This window comes from Oncorhynchus kisutch, linkage group LG4 (assembly GCF_002021735.2).
Source record: "Oncorhynchus kisutch isolate 150728-3 linkage group LG4, Okis_V2, whole genome shotgun sequence".
Classification (NCBI taxonomy): Eukaryota; Metazoa; Chordata; class Actinopteri; order Salmoniformes; family Salmonidae; genus Oncorhynchus; species Oncorhynchus kisutch.
The window spans coordinates 28,621,877-28,644,372 of record NC_034177.2 but is presented as its reverse complement, the minus strand read 5'-3'; the positions used below and the strand labels follow the sequence as shown (position 1 = coordinate 28,644,372).

The following is a 22,496-nucleotide window of genomic DNA, read 5'->3' as shown; positions in this document are numbered from 1 at the left end:
CAGGCACCGGGGCGACTGCATCAAACCACTGCCAGAAATAATTGGGCCATGGGTGCTTTAAAGGCGTGAGTCCATTAATAATCAAACAAAGCCAGAGGATATATTTCCACAACACTTGGGAATTCTGTTAGAGCAAATAATGCAGATATCTTCAGGGAATTCCCTCTGTCTGTATGGAAAATTGGACCCTTACCTTTTGAACATCAGAGGGCACCCTCTTGATGAAATCCAGTATTTCATTATTGTCAATGGCATACGGGTTGCGCAGCTTCTTGGTAAATTTGTTAATGCCTGTGAAAACAAGGACACATTAATAAATAAAGGTGTCATCCAGACCTGCATATTTTTACAAGGATAAAAAAATATTGCTACCTATCGCTAGCGCTTTCACCTCCATAGCTACGTTTATATCGGTCCACTAATACAGGACTACAGTAGTAAAGCCTTTGTGAAAAATGTTCTACAAAATGTATTTGAGTGTTTACCAGCATTTGTAACTTGAGTGTGATAATTATATGTACAAAACAGTTAATCTGATAATATTTGTGAAATATAAAAATGTTTTCCAGTTTCTTGAAATACTTTGTAAATGCAACGTACACTGTATTTCTATGTGAAAACTGAAATGGTCTATTCATTCCATTTTAGTAGACGCTCTTCCAGAACAACTTCCAGTAGTGAGTGCATACATTTTCATACTTTTTAGCCCTGTGTTAATCAAACCGACAACCCTAGCATTGTAAGCTCCATGCTCTACCAACTGAGCCACATCATCACAAACCACTTGATGTCTCAAATGTACTCAATTACAGTACTGTGCATTGTTTTTCTTCAGGCTGATGGAACGTCTGCAGGTACTACTGCACAAAAAGTGGTTGTTTTACATGTTATTTGATCAAGACAAATATTTCATTTGATAAGGATGTTTTGTGCCTTTGCCCATAACTTTGCACGTGTTGATGTACATGACAGGGCAACGACTCTTACAATTCATTTATTGAATCTTGCAAGATACTGTTCTTAATTGTGTAACTACCTTTCTTGCCAAAGCAAAGCAACAGACGTCTATATCGGTCAGCTAATACTAGTAAAGGCCCAGTGCACTACTTTTGTGAGGAAAAAATATATATACTGTATATTTGTAATTATTTTTGTATGATTATATTTTTTCAGCACCCTCAGCACCCCTATTTCCCACGTCTATGTTCACCACTGTATGAAATTGCACCCTGTGATGTTATTTGAATTGATCCCCAGGAACTAAATTGAATCAGTACATCAATAAGGTGGTGGGGTTGTATGGACAGTGCAATGGATATGTATCATCACAAATGTAGAAGTTGTCAGCACAACCGTACAGAGGATGCTATAATGCAGGCAGAAACACACATCCATGACAGCTTTTTTTACAGAGCCTGATAGTTGACTGCAAAACATACACTTTAGTCTGTATCCAAAGGCGACTCAGGTCCTCTGAGTACACATTCAGTACAATAGCCCAGAGCAGAGATTACCACCAACCTCCCCTCCCCCTATCACCACCCCACTCCCAACTACCTTTCCATGTCACTCAATCAAATAAGTTTACTCTTTGCTCAATACTGTTATTTCTCCCCATCTGGTTGCATTCCACAGTAGTTCTGGAAAGAAAACAGACCACAATGGGACCATGTACTCACTGCTAGCTACAGCGCTTACCTCAACGTGTACACAAAGAACCTAAGGACCTAAATGTGTGCAGACTACATGAAAGGCTTGCCTTGCAACCAGACATGGGGGTTAACTGTGGAGTCAGGAGAGTGTATCAGTGCTGTTGTTTGATATGATTTTGGTATCGATTGTGTTGGAGGCAGTGTAGAAGTACAGTTAGTTGTTGGCTAACAGCTGGAGGAGGAGTGTCTGTTTCCCTCTGACCGCTGAGGCAACTGTCTATCTCTGTAGGACTGGAGCAGATAATGAGGGTTTACACCAGTAGCCTACACTGCCCAAGGACATCCTGTTTTATATACAGCATGATGTTCTCCCTGCCACGCTGCTCGGCTTTGTTTTCTCACAGACCCTGGGCCTAGCCTTAGACTGTCCTGCTTACATCTCACACTGAGCAGAGCTCTGAGCACAATGGGCCTCTGGAGCTAGCAGCCTGAGCTCTGGGCATTCAAGAGGTGTGAGTGTTCAAATGACTGTTATATAATGGATGTAAGCGCTATTTACTGTGATTGTCTTCTTCAACAATGTTTTGCCGAAGGGGAGCTATTCATTACAAATGACAGTATTTATAATAAAAATAATGCTGTATATTTGACTTACCCCATATGAAGATAATGTAGCGCAGTGGGATGTAGTATAATGCTGCTGTTGCCACAAAGAGAACCAAGCAGGCCAGGCAGGACAGGAAGGGCACAGACCAGTTGAATGTGCTGTGGATGAAATATTACATCAAATAAAGTCAGAATATCATTATGACCAGGATGTTACAAGATACTGCACAATCAATAATGTAGTTGCTAGCCAAAGCATTATACACCCACTGCTAAAGAGAACAGTGAACTCACCAGTATACTGTAAGCATAAAATGTCAAACTTACTTCTTGACTCTTTCCCCTATGCATGCGATTTCATCCAAAATGTTTTGGACAGTGATGATGATCTCTTGAACCATATGGATTTTCTCCATCAGTCCCTTTTTCCCAGATTCCTAAAAGTACACAGGCACTGATGAGGTCTACTGTTGCATGTCAATTGTTTGAGGAAGCAAACGAAGCCCAGTTCACCTCTGCCGTACTATCATGAGTAATTCCATCTATTGAATGGCCTATAATGTCTCTTCAGACTATGCTTTTGAAAATGAGGCAGATTCAACGTTGGAAAGCTGTCATGATTTCTGCTTTTGTCCGCCACAAACAATGGAAGTGCTCTACATCTAAATCACAGATTGACTGGAGGATGAGACGGACATAAAATGGCCATCAGCAATCAGGCAGCATCCCAGATGACCCAGACAGGAAGAGTAGAAAGAGGCTACATGGTGCAACCAATCCACGGGGCGGGTTTAGACTTGTTTTGCCAATTCTATCCCACCCACCTCTATACTCTGTTTGGCTCTCTGTCCTCACACCTCTGGGTGTGAGAGAGCAGTGGCTCAGCCATCCCAGATCACAGGGCTGTAATCATTGGATATATTTTCACTCATATAAGACTAATTTCATGTGAATGGGCTTTGGCTATGTCCACTTTCATCACCAAGGTAGTGTTAATAGTGTTATATTGTTCATTTTGTATTGCTAAATTAATATCATGGTGCAAAAGCCGTGATATGATACAGACATCCTATATAGACCAGATGGACATGGTATGGTGTCTGCCAATTTCAGTGTGGGGGAAAAAACTGATATTCTTCAGTTGAAATAGACATGATCAGATGAGTGCTGGTAACGGCAGAGAAGAAGCAGCACTGTGAAGCTTTCCAGAGGGAGAGGAGAGGCTGCAGATGATAACACCAGTAATGTGAGCTAAAGAGGGCTGAGAAGACATCAAAAGGAGGAAATAATGACAGAAATGATGACAGAGAAGCGCGAGAGAGAGGGGGAGGAAGATATCTGATGGAGTCTAACAGGAGGCTTGAGGATGTCTATATGTTTGTGTTAGAAGGCAGTTCCAGCCCCAGCCTGGGCTCAGTGACAGCGTCCAGACAGAATGCCTTTATCAGAGTCTCATGAGGCAGCCCCTGGGAAAACACGCTGTCCGCCAGCCCAGCACAGATAGACTCCCCACTGTCAGTCCCAAGTCTCCTCCACAACAAACACAGGAAGAGAGCAATTCCCACCCCTGTAGAGAGCCTCCCCTACCAGGCCGCTGGAAATATCTCAAATATGCTTTCTCTGAGAGATCCGTGAAGAGATTATTATCCCATAGTGTCATACAATAGAGACAGAGGGATAGTACTGTAGCCTATCATCCTATAGAAGAAACACGGCACTGTCTGCAGCAAGGCATAAAGAAAACCAACCTCAGTCTAATGTGAATGCAGATCCTTTACTTCACATTAGGTGTTAATTGAGCTCTTTCTCCTGAGCTCTCATTCAAAGCAGATTTTTGCCTGCTAAAAGCCATTAAGATCCATGTCTGTGTGCTCCTGATGGACTGAGAGAGCTGCGCACAGGGAAATTAGAGCTCACTGGATATGGAGCCTCATCAGTTAGGCTCAGATTCCCTTTCATATCTCGATCTAAACTTGTTTAAGGCCCCCTAAACAGGAATTAGGATTCAAACCTGATAAGGGATATGAACTCTTATTTAACTGTAACAGATAGGCCTGTGTGCACAAGGTAAATGTAGACAAAGATTATCCAAAGATAAGCTTTCATTTGAATAAAAAAAAAGTCCAAAAGATATGTACTATAAAGTACGCATCAACAAGCTCTCCTGATTATCACCATTCATCTCCCTTAAGACCCTTGAAGTACTCCATCTCCATAGTAATGAAAATTGGAAGTCCTTTACTACATCACTCATTTGATGATATTATTTATCTTTGTTCATTTCCCTTTTTAGCCCTTTACAAAACTGTTCTGTGCTCCTGGCAAACAAAAAAAATAAAACAGCTTGGAAAGGGATGGGTATACTGAGGGGGGTGGACCACATAAATCGTAAATGTGTACTGATTAGAAAACATGTGTCAAATCATATTCTCATTTCAGAAAAAAAAATGGTAAACGCTACCTTTTAAGGCGCCGTAATGGGAACAGATTTGATCTTCTGCACAAAGGTAAATAGCAAATGTGGTTTCACAGGCATGTTGGGCATAATCAAACGCTTAAGAAAGCTCATTTAACATTGCTTTAATTTGAATAAATGGCATCAAATTTGAATATTCATTCAAAGCTTGACTGAATATTTTCTAGTGACTTATTCCACAAAGGCGCGAAAATGCACATCTTAATGAAAAACACCTGTGATTTTGGCATAGGTTCTGGTATGGTGTTAAAACAAGCTAACAAACAAATTAATACACAAACAAACGTGTGAGCAGTGAGCAGCTCCCAGAAGCAGTATGTTTTAGCGGGTACATACCTACCATAATGCACATAACTGATCACAGTCTGCAGTCGGTCTGGCCGGTGTGCTGAAGGTGACCCAGTGGTGACAACGGTCTGAGGGGGTAAGCGAAAGCACCCCTCCAGCTCAATCTGCCACCTCCTCAACCCCCCGAATCCAACCCCCTGCTCCCCTGGACAGTGCTTGAGGAGAATGTGCGCCCTCTCCCTCCCCAGACCAGCCATACCAGCCAAAGGCCATAGGAGACCTATTTTATCTTCTCTGTTCATTATGATGGAGATCTATGGGCTTGTTTTGCTTTGTATTTTTTATGTTATGATTAAATATTGTCTATCTGCACAATTGATACCTAAGGCCAAAAGGAAGTCACTTTGGCCACATCATTTGTAAACTGTCTCTTTCCCTGAGGACAGATTTGTTCACAGAGAGAGAGAGATCTGTTATCCTGCTGTAACGTAGCCGGGCCTTTCGTCTCTCCTTAACGTCATGCCTTCACATTCCTAGTGCTCTAGCGGAGGTTTATATATTTCCTTCCTCCAGGGGAAAACAGGGGAAACACATATTTGAGTGTTTTTTTTCTTCTTTTTTTCTCCCTTTTTTAAGGGGTGGATCAGCTAAATATTGTCAATGTAATTGTCTGCATCATTTCCAATCCCCCATATATTTTTGGGTAAATATATATATCCATACACGCATGCATACATATACACATATATCCATACACACATGCATACATATACACATACTGTATATACATACATACACATACCTATATAGACATACATACTTTTTAAAAGAATATACCTTTATTATTATTCCCTGCAAACCCTACCATCGATCCCCCAATTGGAGTAAACTAATAAACACTTTGGCTTTTACCTTCAATTTATACATCTTATACACATTTTACAGACAAAGTCTAATTTACAATAGTTATTTTTTGTTTGTTTAGTCCTTCCTCTATTTCTGATGTCCATCCAGTTTGAGTTCTATTTGTAACTGTGCTATTTCACAAATGTTCTGAACCTATATACATTTTACAGACCCCGTATGTTCTACATCTTTAACACTCTCATATTTGAGTGTTAATGGTAACCTTCTCAGAGAGGATAGCCTTCATTCACATCTTCGCAAAAGGACTAGGGAAAAAAGTAGTGCCTTTGACGTCATCACCTCTTTAACACTGACCACTCTTTAACCCCAAATAGTTTGAAAGAAGACCTTGATATGAAGTGTAAAGCTACACTGCTTGATATCACATTTAAGTGACATCAAACCCATAATACGAAAGAAATAAGCCACTTTAAATGAAATCTGACAGCTTAAAACAAACACAGGCAACTGCTTCATTAGTAAATTAAAGAAGAGAGTGTGAATGGTCTTAGCTGGCTCATGTTAAACCGTTCAGAGAGGACTTCAAGGAACAGGAATTATTTGGTTTAAACTGTTACTCCGCAATACATGGCAATACATGAAAAATCTCCTCCCTGCTTTTTGAAAATCGCATTTCTTTTTTAATCTTAAAGAAAAAAAGTAAGGTGAAAGGAAACCAAAAACTGTCAAATCATTGAGATGATAAAGACCTGCTTCTAATGATCCTATTTCAGTAGTAGCGTTATTAAAAGGAACACCATAAAAGCGGCACATCCTCATTCACTATTCATACAAACACACAATTGTCATATCATTGCTATATATATTTGGCCGCAGGATTGTCTCTTCTAAGCTCTTATTACAAATGCAGTGCAGCTAAGCGTACGCTGCGTTATGTGTATCCACACATATCATGAGAGTTTCATCCATGAATTAGCCTTTGCTTTCAGACAGGATTTGGAGGACGGCCTGTTTTTTAGCGGAGGGTGTTCCTCTCCATATGAAGGTAGCCCCTGGTCATCACAACAGAATATATTGAGCATATTATGGATATGATTCCTGGGCCTAGACGTACTGCAGAGGGATCATTGCTTGGAGGCTTTGCAGCAGATCCACACTTCCCCACCATAAAGCAATAATGCACATCCCATTAACTCTTCACTCTCCTGACTAAAATGAAAGGAAATGTCTGGATAGGAGGAATAAGGAATAAAGACCATGTCTCTTTTGTCTTCTCCTTTTGGTGTTGGCGTGCATTAAAATACTTGTTTTGGTGTTGGCGTGCATTAAAATACTTGTTTTGGTGTTGGCGTGCATTCAAATACTTGTTTTACTTGTTTTGGTGTTGGCGTGCATTAAAATACTTGTTTTGGTGTTGGCGTGCATTAAAATACTTGTTTTGGTGTTGGCGTGCAATCAAATACTTGTTTTGGTGTTGGCGTGCATTCAAATACTTGTTTTGGTGTTGGCGTGCATTCAAATACTTGTTTTGGTGTTGGCGTGCATTCAAATACTTGTTTTGGTGTTGGCGTGCATTAAAATACTTGTTTTGGTGTTGGCGTGCATTAAAATACTTGTTTTGGTGTTGGCGTGCATTAAAATACTTGTTTTGGTGTTGGCGTGCATTAAAATACTTGTTTTGGTATTGGGTGTCAAGAGAAAAAAAATCACATTCAGATTAACAATTAGAAATATGACGTCATTATGAATACAGAATTCCAATTGTTTAATTGAGTGTTAATCTTTATAGAATAGATAAGTACATACTGTTCAGATATCTGTAAATATGTATACTGCTGTACCGTTGCGCTTAGTCTAATTTGTTAGGGTAGGGACAAGGTAAATCTCATAGTAACCATCCCATTTCGAAAAGTGAATACATCTTCACTCGCTACTAATATCCCCAATGGCAGACAAACTTCAATTAATGATGCAGTTTAACATAGATTTACAATTTCAAAGGACTGGGATACTGCGGCAGAACACATTTGTAGTGATACTGAATACCCAATGGAATAGAGTGTAGTAAGTGCTGAAGGAGACGTGTTTGTCACATGGCATTACTATTTCCTACATTCTGTCCTAATGTTGAATGCATTAAATGTTTGTTTCTGCGAGACCATTTCCAGTGGAACTATGCAAAAGTCACAACTAGAATAACTTGGCATACAGAATATTTGACTATTAAGATAGTTAGAAATAAATCAAATCAAATACCTTCTCATCTTCCTCCTCATCATCGGTCATGTTCGTCTACAAGAGAATGGAGAGAGGTAGAGTGTGTTTTCAAATGGACAGGGACACACGCGGGCACTGGAGCATTTTGAACAAACACCTAGTAATGAAATCCTGCTCTAGTACATATACCCCTATTGGGAGAGGCCTGTTTCATAGAGACGGCATCACAGGGGTGACCTCACACAAAAGGAGAGGTGAAAGAGGGCCTTCCTCACAAGAGCACTGTCACAGCAAAGCAATCTCATTTCTTCACAACATCAAAACAGAAAGAGGGGAAAAAAACATTTAATTTGGATGCCGTTGCCTAGTTTACTTCACGTCAACTCATCCCTGATGCCTACATGGTGCACACTGTGACATTGCCTGTGAACAGGGCTGTGTTACTGCTGGGCACAGGGTCACGGAGAGGTGAAAGAGGCTCCACGCTTGATATGAGGGTGAACCCGGGCTTTAACATTGCCCAGGGACTGCATCTTTGCCAGCAGCCACAAACACAATCAGTGGGTTGGTGTTGGGGATGTTGCTGCAGGGAGGGGATGTTTGCAGGCCAGGGCCCTGGCCATCAAGATAGCTTACAACACAGTGAAATTGGGGGACATTGAGAAGTGGGAACAGCATTAACCTTTACAGACATGGCTAGGGGAGACTTAATTTCCATAACCTCGACTTTGATACAGAGGAGATAGCCGTACCATCTTGAGAATGTAATAAATACCCTGTGTCTGGAACAGTATCAACACAGCATCAATGCAATGTTGTATGCTAAAATAATACTGTGTATGCCTCATTATAGTAAATAAATGAACAAATGCATTTTGCTAATATTTTGGAAAAAATTATGTTAACGGCATACTCTTCATTCACTATTATAGAGCATTGTGGGCAGTTCGACACAGCCAAATTCTAGTGGGAGTGCCAATCTATGTCCTGACAGCCAGAGGCTGCTCTGCTCTGTATGCTTCTGACCAGTGAGTGGGCGAGGGGGACATGAAGAGCTGCTATGACGTGTGTAGAATAGACCAGCTCTGTATAGAGTACGGTACAGTAGGAGGAGACACTTACCAGGTCCTGATTGCTGCTGACCCTCCCCGGGGTGACCTGGAAGTAGTTCCAGCCAATAAGCAGCAGCAGGAAGATGGGCATCATGAAGAGCTCCCAGGTCCACACCATCACCATGAAGGTCTGGAAGGACAGGGGGAGGTCGGGGAGAGGCATAGTGTGGGAGAGAGTGGGGTGTGAGACTCACAAACAGCACGGATACAGCACGAAGGGTGGCATCGCCGTCATACAACATGGGCTAGAACCCAAGCCCAGACACAATGTCCTGCTCACCCCACACATCCCAGCATGCACCTCTCCAAATAAACATAATGGGTTTACCTACCGCCCAAGCCCCATGAACAGCACAGAAGAATGCAAAGCTACGCCACTAAACTACACAGCATCTTAGTGGCTGGGAGGTAAGAGAGGCATTTGGGGATCATTTTTTATATTCCAAAATCCCATTTATTTACAGCGATAACAGTGCTGGCAGTGTGCCTTTATGCAGAACGGAAAGTCTGACAAGGGTAGGCATGGAATCCTGTATTTTATACAGCATATCAAACCCTCTTAGACTGGGAAGAATTTGGGCTGTCTGACTGACTGTGACTAGGAACATATGGCAACTGGAGAAGCATTTGCAACATTTACCCCTCCACAGTGATGATAGTGAGAAAAGCCAAGACCCCTGGTAGAAATAAGATGGATCACACTGAATGAGTAATCCCTCATAATTCTGTAAAGAAACGGCGGTAAGCATAGCACACAACACCCACTGCACTTCACAGCAGAGCACTAATTGGACGGCTGCATTTAAACCCATTTAGTGACAGCCTAATGAGTTTGGCTCTTGCTGAAATTATCCAGTGTGTGAGGAGGAGCACACCAGCAAGTTGACAATGAAGAAATGAAGTCCTCAAAGTTAGTATTATTTTATATCTATTACTGTGTAACACTCTGCCTAGACATTCATTTTACCCGTTTCTGAGGAGGCCATTTTCTTTTGTTATGGATATAACTACTCCCTTTCATAAAATATGATTTACTCTTTGAAAAGGTACAAAAACTCCTCTCTTTCTTTAACTTTGTTTTCATGAGAGGAGGAACTTAACCATAAGGCTAGAAGAAAACAAACCTAGTAACCTACAACACCCAATGGAATGAGGAGTGGGATGGATTCTCAAAACTCTACACTAGCTCACTACAATAGCATGCTGTGCCGTTTGAGTGTGGACTGCTGGGGGCTTGTTACAGTAGAAACAAAATGTTTGACTTAGACCTTAGACAGGATGTGAACCGCTTGGGCCTTCAGGCCTCCATTTGAGCCCTGTAAACAGCAGACTGGTCCTGTCATATCAGCCTGTTTCCAGCCCTACTGGCTCTGGGGCAGTCTACCTACTGCCACGCCAGGCTTGGGTTCAATGGATTCAAACTGCCTCCAGGGAAACGTGAACCATGAGTAATAGTCCAAACACTGGTCCCTCACAGCCCTAGGCTTCCTCATCACATAGGTTTCCTATCGTTTAATAATATCTGTGTAATGTGAAGTGTAGGAACAACACCGTGGGATGACCAAGATGTGAGGACACAATATGTTACTGCAATTTCTCCATATCAAATGATTTGAATTACGCATCCACAACTAACACTGGTGGGAAAACCTAAAGGTAAACAATGAATTTGCATGATGTGCAGAGGTAGCTTTAGCATGTCTGCTTCTATTTATGAATAACCTACATCATATGTTGTCACCTCTATTCCCATGAGACTATTCTAAACCTACACTAATTTCACCCCAGAGGAATTCAGCAGGCTGCTGGACAGGTAGCTTGTCATATTGAGAACATTCCCACAACAAAAAAATGCCTGGAAACTGACATGAGCCCAGCAGGAATGTTGAACCCCCTTGCCCTCCCTGCAAAAGCTGCTACATAACCACTAAAGTCTAATTGCCTGGTCTCTGTCTTCCTGTGCGAGTCAACAATGGGAGGCAATTCATTTCCTCCCAGGGAGTCAGTAGAGAGAATCTGTCACAGGTATTCATAATCGCCCACTAATGCAAATTTCTGCTCACAACGCTCTGGCTTGGTGGACAAGATAAAAGGCTAGAGAAATACAATGGCTGGTGTCTAAACTGAGCACCTAAATGAGGGTAGAAACCAAAACTGTCAGAAATATCTCCACAATTCCTCCCTCGCGGTGTGTCAGTTCGTGTTTGGAGAATTTACATGCTTTAAAAAAGAAAACACTAATAAAAATGTAACTGAACATCTGGGAAAGCTGCTGGAATTCCTTCACTCAGGCTCACAGAGCTGCGTCTTCACCATCAGATATTTCTCATTAATGAGCAGAGGCAAAGTTATACCTTTCCCCCGTCTCCTCACATTCTCTGAGGCTTCTGTGAAATGGAGAGAACTAATTCCTTGCTAAGTGGTTTATGTTTTATTAGTGCCGAGCGTGAGTGATTAAAGGACGGGGTGGACAAAGTGCAACCTGTCAGGCTTAAGTGTACATTTATATTGAAAATAATCCACCTTTTAATGGGCCTCAAAGTTGGGCTCCATTTAATTTCAGTCCTATCGTAGTTTTTTTTTAATCCCACTACAAATTACACATGACAACGGGAACCTTAAAATCCAAAACACCTCAACACTGATATTTTACATTGGCGGTAAAGCAGTCATTTATTTCACTAAAAGGACAGAAAGCAACAAACAGAAAGCAGGGGAGCTAATAATAAATGATCTACCTGAACAGTACGTTTCCACACAGCAGAATTGGATCATGAACGACTTGTAATTGAACAAGTGTTAGTGTGTCTGGGAGGAGTGTCTTTCATGTAGGAAACCTCCCTTGACAAACACCATTTTACTGAAAAATACCGACATGATTATGCACGGGGTGTCTAATAATTAATGAATAAAAAATATTAGCGCGCAGTGGATTAGGTGATGAAGATGTACTCTCCTTAGCCACCTGTAAGAGCCTGGAGAAGGGCCGACCCTGGGCAGCCCCACTCTGCCAGAGGGGTTAACAACAGGCTGACAGATTTGTTTTATAGTGCCATTAATATGATTCCAGTAAATGCATTCTGCGCCTTCTCATGCAGATCCCCTGGCCAGCAGAATCCAGCACCTAATAATAAAGCACTCAGCGATTAAAAGTGTGAATAAAATAACTCTTAAAGCTGAGCAAGCATGGCAGCTCACACCACCCACACTCTCCCAGGAGGGGGAGAGGGGACCGCAGTAGGAACAAAAGGTCGAAGACGCCTTCTCCAAGAGTTTCTACCATCCTGCAAATTGATTAATGGGAGAGAGAGGACCCACTCTACCAACCAGATGACTGACTGACTGACTAAACACTAGACAGGAGGGCTGCCAAACCCTGCACATATACACAGCTCCATGTAAACATATACTGTATGTGCCAAACTAAGGAAATGTGTTATGGAATCATATCATTGAATGTATTTAATCCTACAATTATAGCAATTATTACCAATAGTGTATCACTCATTATTACCCTGACATTAAGCTTGCATTAAAGAGGACACCGTAATTACAAATACAATACTAAGCAGCTCTAATACTGTAACTATAGGAAATCTATAAAAAGGGGAAATTCTTATCTCTTCTGTGTCTATCTTTGGTTGAGCTTGGAAAGCTACTGTAAACTAAGAGAAAAACAGAGCAGAGAGAAGAGAGAGCCAACTAGCATTATGGGGGTCAGTCAGTGGGGCTGTGGATGGATGCCAGATTACATGAATGTAGCTGAATAAGTTTAACAAGGCTTACTACAGGCTCCAGGGGTATTTGTCTCTCTCTTTCTCTCTATGTGTGTGTGTGTGTGTGTGTGTGTGTGTGTGTGTGTGTGTGTGTGTGTGTGTGTGTGTGTGTGTGTGTGTGTGTGTGTGTGTGTGTGTGTAAAGAGGGGTAAAAACCTTGCATAATCGCCACTCTTGTATAGATGTACTTTTTCTGGGTGAAATCAAGGGCAGTGGGAGTAATCTGCATTGCTTCCTCAAATTAAAATACAAAAAAATAGACATGAATAATGAATCAAAGGCACCAGTGGCTGCTCGGCTCACGCAGGCCTTTTTTTCAGCCAGGCTGGAACAGAGAGTCTAGCTGAGGGCTAATGTTGGGGACGCTAGTCTGTGGTAGGCTTTAAAGCAGCTGTAAACGCAGAGAAATTAGACATGTAATTTGTGGTGAGCTCGGGCCAATAAGGGGACAGGCTTTCAGGGGGTGTCGGAGGCAGAGAGGAAGCACAGATGAGATTTCTCTGCAGGGCAGGTAGAGATGGTGTGGGCAGCCATGGTGCTCGGAGCTAACGCTAAATAAATATTTCACATACGCTCAGCTCAAGTCTTATTGACTAGGGAGAGAGAGAGAGAGAGAGAGAGAGAGAGAGAGAGAGGGGAAATCTCATCTCCCTCTTGGGCATGAATGTATCATCTGTAGCAGCTCGGACCACTGAAGAATGTTTACACAGTACACACAAATAAACCATTGGTATAGACAAGTTTCTGATAATCCAAGCCATAGCTAAAAAACAATAAAAAAACAATATGAACCCGAGTTTTACTTACTGCAATGGCTTTTAAGTATGCCATGAAACAAGGCAATACATTTCAATGTAAACTCTATCAATTTAATTAAATTTAAACAATGAATCTACTTGAGTTTAATTCAATAATGATTCATAAATAAGGAAATTGAAAGCTTAGAACTCTAGGAATGTTAAGAAAATTCAGTGGCTGCTAGTAAGGATGCCAGTACTAGTACAGTATAGCGATAGCGGGCTACTTGTCAAAGGGAAGGGAAGACAAGAGAAGATCAGCAGCGCTAGGCAGAGCATTAGCATTTCCTTGCAAGACCGGTGTTGGCCATTGTCTCCCTGCCTGTCTGACACATGCCAATGCTAAAGCAGGTCTGGAGTCAGGGTGGAGAAGGGCTGGACCAGGGTTGTACCAGGGCGGTCAGTAGGGGCCCCGTGGTGCCTGTCAGTAGTGACCACTCCAACCCCAAGCTCCAGCACTGGCCACAAGTGTTTAATCCGTGTCGGGAGCGTTAGCACTGAACGACCTCCTGGGTGACAGATCCTTCATGAGAGCCTTTTCCCCCGAGGAGGTGGGGAGGGAGGAAGTAGCGTTTACTCTCTCTCCCTTCCCTCCCTGTCAGCTCGGCTCACAGACATGTTAGCGCACACGGGCCGAGGTCTGCCCCGTTACAGCCACACACAGACACGGTCAGGTCACAGGCTCTTGGGAGAGGTGTCCTCTGTGACTGGGGAGGTGGTGAGCATGTTAGAGGCAGCCATTACGATACGGCACACACCACAGGGTTAAACACAGAGCACACTTCATCTGGGGCCAAAATAAGCACAATATTAAAGCGCTACGGAGGGACAGACAAAGCACCACGGCGGATGCACCAACACAGAAGGGCTGCAGTGTTATTCATAGCAACATCATCTTGTTTATCCTCTGAAATTATAATTTCATACTGCTTTATATTTGTAATGAAAATGAATATATTATACAAGACAATTAATTATTAAAATGAACTTGAAAATAACAAGTGTACTATTTTGCAGAAAATATGTTATTTAATGCTCTAATTGAGAGAGGACAACTGTCTGCCAGAGAAAGGCTCTCTGTATAATAAGAGGACGTGTCTCAAGGTTATGGTTACCAGCTAGCCCCTAGAGCTGTCAACTGACACACTGCCATCCAATGTGGCACCTCAATAGCACTACCGACTATTTAAAATAGGAAGGCGGCTCTCAGTAATTGTGGATACTGATATCCCATTCTTTAATAATTAATACATCTTAGACTATTTTCAAAAGGGCTGTCTCCCTCTCCCTCCCTGACATATTCCCAATGCAAACTCTGTGAGAACTCCCACAGCCATAGAGTTTAAGAGTGTAACCCCCCCGAGACGCAAGAACCCAGTCTTTTAAGGCCAGCCAGCTGAGCCACACACAGTCCTCCAACTTTTTCAACAGAAAGAAAACAGATGCAGAGAAAGGAACGAGAGGTTTCACATGCATGTATACAGTTTGACTTTACACTCCTCTCACACTCTTCTGGTCATACATACTGCATTACTGCATCGCAGTAACCCAAAAAGGGACAGATCAGTGTTCACCAAACATGTCATTTTTGGGGACGATGTTAACTAGAATAATTATGACAGCACTGAGTATGGCTTTGATCCTGGCCGTCCTGGTATTCTGGGTAATGGGCCCGGCTGGGGGGCAAGCGGGCGTGGTGCGGCGACACCTCACAGGTGGTCCCTTGGGACCTCTGGATCCAGATCTGACCCTGTCCTGCTCTCATCTGGGAGATGAGGATTCTATCAGCCAAAAAAAGCAGCCGTGGCAGCTGCCAACAGTGTTTTTCAGCTGCACCGCATCAAACATTCATCAACAGCCATCTTTACAGTCTGTGATGTGAGGCAATCAGCATTTCACAGGCTGTCAAATGATGTCTAAACCAGTTGCTACCTGGCAGTGTCAAAAAGAAAGCTGTTCAAATAATCACATAAGATATACAGGTTTCTTTCTCATCAGAACTCCTGACAGACGAGACCACCTAATATGTTAAAATATTAATTCTACTTAAATACTTAAAGCGCTCTAATGACAGAAAAGCTCAAAATCAGCTTTCATGTGTAAATAATCCCTTTTCTTTTTTTGAGGACCTCCATCCATTTAATCTAAATCTAAATTGTTCTCAACTTTAAACCTCTGAAACAGATTAATATGTCTGGCTAATACATGCTCATTTTAGTATGTTTGAGAAACTTCTGTTCTGTTGGTCCAGCAGATCCACAGAATGGAGGCTTTCACTTTTACAGTTTTTCCCATGAAGAATTGTGGCTGGGAGAAGAGTTATCGCCCATCAGGCTCTCCACTACATCGTTCAGCAGTGCTATAGCGCCATCTACAGGCACTGGAAATATCTACAGGAAAGAACTCTGGGTGACCCCTCTCTCTGCAGTTGCTGCTGATGTATGGCACATTCATCTAGCTCAGTATTGGGGAGCAGCATATTTAAAAGGGAGTTATTTGATGAAGATTTTAGCTGTCACACTCTCTCTCTCTCCCAGAAGAAGGGAACAGGCCATTGACAAACTTTAGAAAAAGGCACATCCTAGGCTCATTACTGTGGCATAAACAAGCGCTGAAAGAAATCCACATTTCTTGTTTGTATTTCTGTTTACCAATGAAGACGTTTATGAGGCTTTGCCAGAAGTTTATTTAAATGCTTGCAAAATATTATTTGAACATTACCTAATTAGAAAGTTGCTATTTTGAAACTGAAACCTATGGGTGGAAAATCCAAGGTATAACTTCAAATAGTATAGACTCCGTTTACAAAGGAGATTACGCAATCAGAATCAGTAACCTCAAGCCCTGCAAACAATGACAGCGCTGCAGAAGTTTGCATTCTTAACAGGCTTCCTCTTCGCATTATAATTATAAGATGAGCCATCTTGATTTTAAAACAGTGTCCATTGTATGCCCAATTTAAATAGTCTACTCAAAATACTCACTTTTCTGATTGCCACACATGAGGGAATTTGTATTTAACCATTATCATACCAGGTAAGTGACTGAGAACACATTCTAATTTACAGCAACAACCTGGGGAATAGTTACAGGGGAGAGTGGATGAATGAGCTAATTGGAAGCTGGGGCTGATTAGGTGGCCATTATGGTATGAGGGCCAGATTATCTTATGATAAGTGCCATGGGATCTTTAGCGACCACAGAGAGTCAAGACACCCATTTAACGTCCCAACTGAAAGACTGCACCCTATCACTGCCCTTTTTTTGGGGGGGGGGGGGGGCTCCTATTGGCCCTTCAACACCCCTTCAAGCAGCATCTGGTCTCCCATCCAGGGACCAACCCTGCTTAGCTTCAGAGGCAAGCCAGAAGTGGGATGCAGGATGATATGCTGCTGGCCAGTTGGAGGGAGAAGTTATGTGACTAAGACGTTTTTGTTTTAAATGATATTCTCAATGATACCTAAGGCTCAAAACATTGCCAATACAGCTCATGGGAGACTAGATTACACTGTTCCTTTTGTGAGACAAATCTCTCAAACAAGCAAAAAATACTTCACACATACCAAAAGGTAATTCATAATGCGAAGATCCACATTCCCTGAATTGACTGCATGTTTTGAGCAGGTCAGAGCATTAGCCTATGGGACTTACAGCGGCTTGGCGGCTAAGGCTTTCTGGTAAGGCACTAGCGGAGGATCCCACAGTCCAGAGATGAAACCACATCAGCGGTAATGCATTACAGGATGCATGTGGTGTAAAACGGCAGCAATGGTCTGTCTGGCTGATAAATAATGTATTGTAATGTATATTAAAGTCTAAGCCTACACTGCAGCCGTTCCTAGCAGCATATTCTGAGAAGCAGCAGAGGCAGAGTGCTGCTGTAGAAAGGAGAAGACAATCCTCTAATTATGCACATCTTAGAGGCAAGCGGAGGCCATCTGTCAGTGTCTGAATCAGTTACCTATTAGCAGGGCCTAAAGATATAAATCTAGAAGCGGTAGCTTGTTTCATTAAGGCACGGTGGCATGCTGCTTCAGACAGCTCCAAACACAAACTTAATTGCAAATTGGGAGGAGTGGTCCTCGTGTCGCTGTGCTGTGGCTGACCCCACAGAGGGCCAGGGCAATGGCGTGTGTAATGGTACGCCACTGGGCTTGCAATGGCTGTAAAGGCCCCTCGGCTGCACTCTTGTCTCACATGGCAAGGCTTTTGTCTGTGTTAATACTCAATAGTTATCTTTGACTGTCGCTCCAAAGGCCATATTCAGGTTTTGATTGTTGCTGCTCTTCATGTAGTGAGGTGTTGAGGATGCGATGCCTGATTAGAAATCAGAACTTTTCTCCAGTCTAACTCCTATCTGCTGGTGAGTGGGTGATTATCACGGCTTATTTATCAGCAGGCTGATTCACTCTCTCCTCAGGCAAGTCTTGGCAGACACCTTTAACACAAGCGCAATGCTTTCCAGAGGAAAGAGGAAAGCATAGGGCTCAGTGGACTGCAGATAACCAGACTGCTCTATTGCAGTGTGTCTGTCTCTAAATAGAACTGCATGGGTACAGCTGTGCTGTCCACAAACTGTCCATCTTACTCACAATCAAGATAACACATTTTAAAACACACCATTTCATCCCTGCAACAGGAGCACTCAGCTCTTACACAAATTCAACAAAACATTTCAAACGGTTAATCTTTAGGTACAAATACGCAACAACAAAAAAGTACATATTTTTGGTCACAGTATGCCAGAGAGTAAGTCTTGTTTTTCCCTTCCCAGATCTCCTATTTGTGGGCTCGTCTTGAACAGCAGGTGTAGTGGAAGTGGAAATGAAAGATTAGAGTGTGCCACCACACACTGGTGGCCTGCAGAGCATCTAATTATAGGTGGGGGCCAGGAGATGGCCCTATCCCGCTGACCTGTCACCCGTCAGCCCGCCTACCCTCCTGCATGCCCGCATTGCTGACGACATGCCTTTCTCCCTCCCAGTCTCCGTCTATCTGCCTGCACACACTAGCTTCCTGTCTGCCAGTCTGTCTCCTTGTCTGTCTGTGTCCATACCTGTACTGATACCGTGAGACTGGCCATTACCTGAGGGGATATGCACTTGAGGATCAGTGAGCAGAGCTTATAGAATACACCAGGTATGAAATACACGTCGCCCCCGAAACAGAACATAGTGAGGAATGAAGGCTGTGAAGAAAGGAATCTTCACACACCCTGTCTGTGACCGCTTCCTCACCCTCACTTGATGCTGCCAGGGCTTTATGGCACAAGGATGCTCTTATTCATGATGACATTACATGTGCTTTAAGGTGGGACATTCACAGGGTGAAATAAAGATTATTTCAGCTTAGGGTATTAGATCACTATGCCTCATTAAAACAGCTAGACAGAGACATTTAAACAAGGATCAAATCTCCCAGGCCAACTGTCACTACTCCTCCACACAGAGGACACCGTCCCCAGGAGGAGAGGGCTTAGCTAAGAAGTCAGATGACCAAACAGCCAGACCCAAGGCCTTCACATAAAGCCCTCGTGCCAGAAGAACACTGAAGGAAGCCAAGTGGGGTTTGAATTAAAGGATATAGCACAGCTTGTACTTTACTTTCAAATTCAGAATGGAGATAAAGACTGGCCGTGTCAATTCTAGGGAGCATGTGACTGAGAAACCGTAACAATGATCTAAGTAGGCCTATACCTGAACATACTGTACTGGTCTATCATCTACCGCAGATGAACAGAAGAAAGTGTTAAAATAGTGCTGCAGTGAAATAGGATACACCAATTGCACAGCCCAAGGCTTGGAACTAGTTCATTAGCATGGGCAATGACTTACCAGGAAGGCTATTATACTCCGCTGTGTGCTCTCCCACTGAAAACAGCTTTTAATGTACTGTAACGTATGCAGCACTGCCAGGGTGATTTTCCGAACTCTGTAGATATTCTGGGCAAGGACCTAATGGGAAATAATTCAAACAAAATAGCAGCTAGCATGATTTGATAAAAGCTTTATGTGTATGATTCAATATCAGGTTTATTCAAGGCCTTATTTGCTGCTGTGTGGCTTTTCTGGTTTGTTGTCTTGAGCCAAATAGTTAGACTATGACCAATCAAAGCTAATATGCTGCTTGCCTATGGAAGCTTTGTTTCTGTGATTTAAGGAGCATGTTCCAGTAGTCCTTCATCCAACAAACGGTATCTACCATGCGCTATGTGTATGAATCATACATTTTAGACTCTATATGCCTAACATTCATTGCGAAGGCAAACCTTTTTGGAGAATTTTCTGTTGACCTCCATGAATTTCTCCTCTTTAGGTTTGAAGGTTTTGATGCCGGCTCTAACCTGAGAAAGATGTTACAAATTGTCAAAGACAAAGTGATTGTGTCAATTGTCAAAGAGCATGAGCTTGGCTAGAATCAGCCAGTGAGTTCTTACTGGGTTATAGTGGACCTCCATCACCAGTGAGATGGTCCCTTTGGCTGGACCCCTCAAGTTCTCATTCTTCAACCCTCGGGTGACCGGCTGTCCATTCTGAACCTGTAGCATTAGAAAATGCATGTCAATCAATTGCACCACATTAGTATTTACTGAAGATGCTCCTACCTCTCTGACCTATGACATGTTTTAAAACTTGTCAATGTCAATGAATAAACTATTATGAATCAAAGGATCCCCAACTTACAGAGAGTAGTGGAATGGCCACTCTGCCCAAAAAGTCTGGGGCTTTGTCTCCGTCTTCATCAAAGACCTTCAGCTCCAACACATCATGGATGTCCTTTACTGGGCTGTCAACAGATAACTAGTTAGTCCAGATCTGAAGGAATACATTCATTTGCATTAATGTTTACAAAGTACACTAAAAGACCAAGGAAAAACACATGTACAAAGTAAAGACTTTGTTCCACTCAGGGTTGAGTGTTTTGTAGATGGTGTGAGTCTGTAGCCTGCTGTTCCCCAGCTCCAGTACACAGAATGGATCACTTTTCCCTGCAAAGAAAGAACAACCCTGTGTTACATTGTGTGTAAGTGTAGATGGACTCAGCCATAGAAAGTAACGAGTTCAAAGGGGAATGGTTAAAAGTGGAGTGATATATCACCATTGAGATCAGTTGATGTGAGATCTGTTGCATTGAAAACCTTGACTTGAAGGAAGCCAACCTCCCTCACACCTTTGTGAGAGTTCTTCAAACTCTGCAAAGGTAAAATGACACCATCAGTCTTAGTTAAATGTATAAACGCAGTTAGTATTCTGCAAGTTAGTATAGATCGCTTTTGAAATGTATTTACTTGTCTGTTTGTACTTACTAATTCAAGCATGTAAAATGTCAAAAGTGACATGAATAAGTAGAAATATTTCCCTAAAGATACTAACATATTTCTCCAGTATTTGGTCCCTCTCGTCTGGCTGTTCTAGGGGAGGTTTGTTAATGTCTGATATGGAGACATCACTGCAGGGGTTGAAGGTGGCCAGTAATATCAGCCTGCCTTTGCCTGGGTCCAGGGCTTGTGTGTAGAGCTGCTGTGTGTTTACTGGCAGCTTGGACAGGTCCACCTCAAACCTGCACACAAGACGGTATCAGCCTTCAATATCACGGCTGAACCATGTCCATTTAAAAGAACAGCCAAGATAAGAAACAATCAGACAATCAAGGCCATACTAACATTCCCCAGGATTCCTCACTCTTTCTGCCTCTCTTAACAAACACCTCCACATTCAGTGGCTCCAGCCAGTTCTCATACTTGTTGAAGTCAAACTTCTCCCTCCACCGAGGGTTGGCCTGAATGCGCAGGTTCTGAGGGAGAGAGCGATAGAGCATAGTGCTGATACAGTACTGTAGTGTGGGTGGGCACTGGAACACACACGGCGTGATGCATAGCGGTGTCAGGTTTAATGCAGTATCACAGTGAGCAGAGATTACATGACAGGTGGATTTAGTTTTCATTCAGTGCGACCAGGACAAGGCGGGGAGAGGAGAGGAATGGAGAGAAGGGTTTTTTGTGTGAGCGCTCCTCAGCCTCTTCTCTAGGATTGTAACTACTGACAGCATCCAGTTAGGATTAGCTTTGTTCAACAAACAAACAAGCCAAAACCAAACCAGAGAGGTTTACAGAGAAATGACATGAGAACACAAGACTGGCATGCTGCAGAATCATCAGGAGGGAGGCCAATAAGTAGAGGTAGACGAGCAGGGCCTGCTGGGTATGCAAATCAAGTGAAGCATAGTGAAGCCCTCCACCTGAAGGGGAGCATGGTGCAGAGAGATGCCCAGTCTAATGAGCTGCTCTGCCATGCTCCAGTGAGCCAAGGTGGAGGTAAAACACTGACACACACCTGCTGAGAGAAAGGGAGGGACAGAGAAAGGTAGGGACAGAGAAAAGGGAGGGACAGAGAAAAGGGAGGGACAGAGAAAAGGGAGGGACAGAGAAAAGGGAGGGACAGAGAAAAGGGAGGGACAGAGAAAAGGGAGGGACAGAGAAAAGGTAGGGACAGAGAAAGGTAGGGACAGAGAAAGGTAGGGACAGAGAAAGGTAGGGACAGAGAAAGGGAGGGTCAGAGAAAGGGAGGGTCAGAGAAAGGGAGGGTCAGAGAAAGGGAGGGAGGGAGGGAGGGAGAGAAGGATAGAAATGAGAGTGGGAAGAAATTAGTAGCAGAAAGGAGGGTGGAGAGCATGTGCAAATGGGAAGGGAAGAGACAAAAGGAAGG

The 22,496-nt window shown here is 42.8% G+C and overlaps 1 protein-coding gene across 1 annotated transcript in view; it reads right to left on the bottom strand.

Moving 5' to 3' along the window:
* mctp2a (multiple C2 domains, transmembrane 2a) overlaps nucleotides 1–22,496 on the bottom strand; it is a 42,832-nt gene that overhangs the window by 4,856 nt on the left and 15,480 nt on the right. Inside the window, exons 12-24 of the mRNA XM_020480717.2 lie at nucleotides 21,455–21,585; nucleotides 21,165–21,351; nucleotides 20,890–20,983; nucleotides 20,677–20,779; nucleotides 20,475–20,577; nucleotides 20,228–20,329; nucleotides 20,060–20,134; nucleotides 19,626–19,745; nucleotides 9,229–9,348; nucleotides 8,146–8,181; nucleotides 2,586–2,695; nucleotides 2,308–2,417; nucleotides 194–291 (exon numbers count right to left, since the gene is read on the bottom strand). Of these exons, the coding sequence (XP_020336306.1) occupies nucleotides 194–291; nucleotides 2,308–2,417; nucleotides 2,586–2,695; nucleotides 8,146–8,181; nucleotides 9,229–9,348; nucleotides 19,626–19,745; nucleotides 20,060–20,134; nucleotides 20,228–20,329; nucleotides 20,475–20,577; nucleotides 20,677–20,779; nucleotides 20,890–20,983; nucleotides 21,165–21,351; nucleotides 21,455–21,585 (1,389 nt within the window). The remainder of the gene's footprint in view (nucleotides 1–193; nucleotides 292–2,307; nucleotides 2,418–2,585; nucleotides 2,696–8,145; nucleotides 8,182–9,228; nucleotides 9,349–19,625; nucleotides 19,746–20,059; nucleotides 20,135–20,227; nucleotides 20,330–20,474; nucleotides 20,578–20,676; nucleotides 20,780–20,889; nucleotides 20,984–21,164; nucleotides 21,352–21,454; nucleotides 21,586–22,496) is intronic.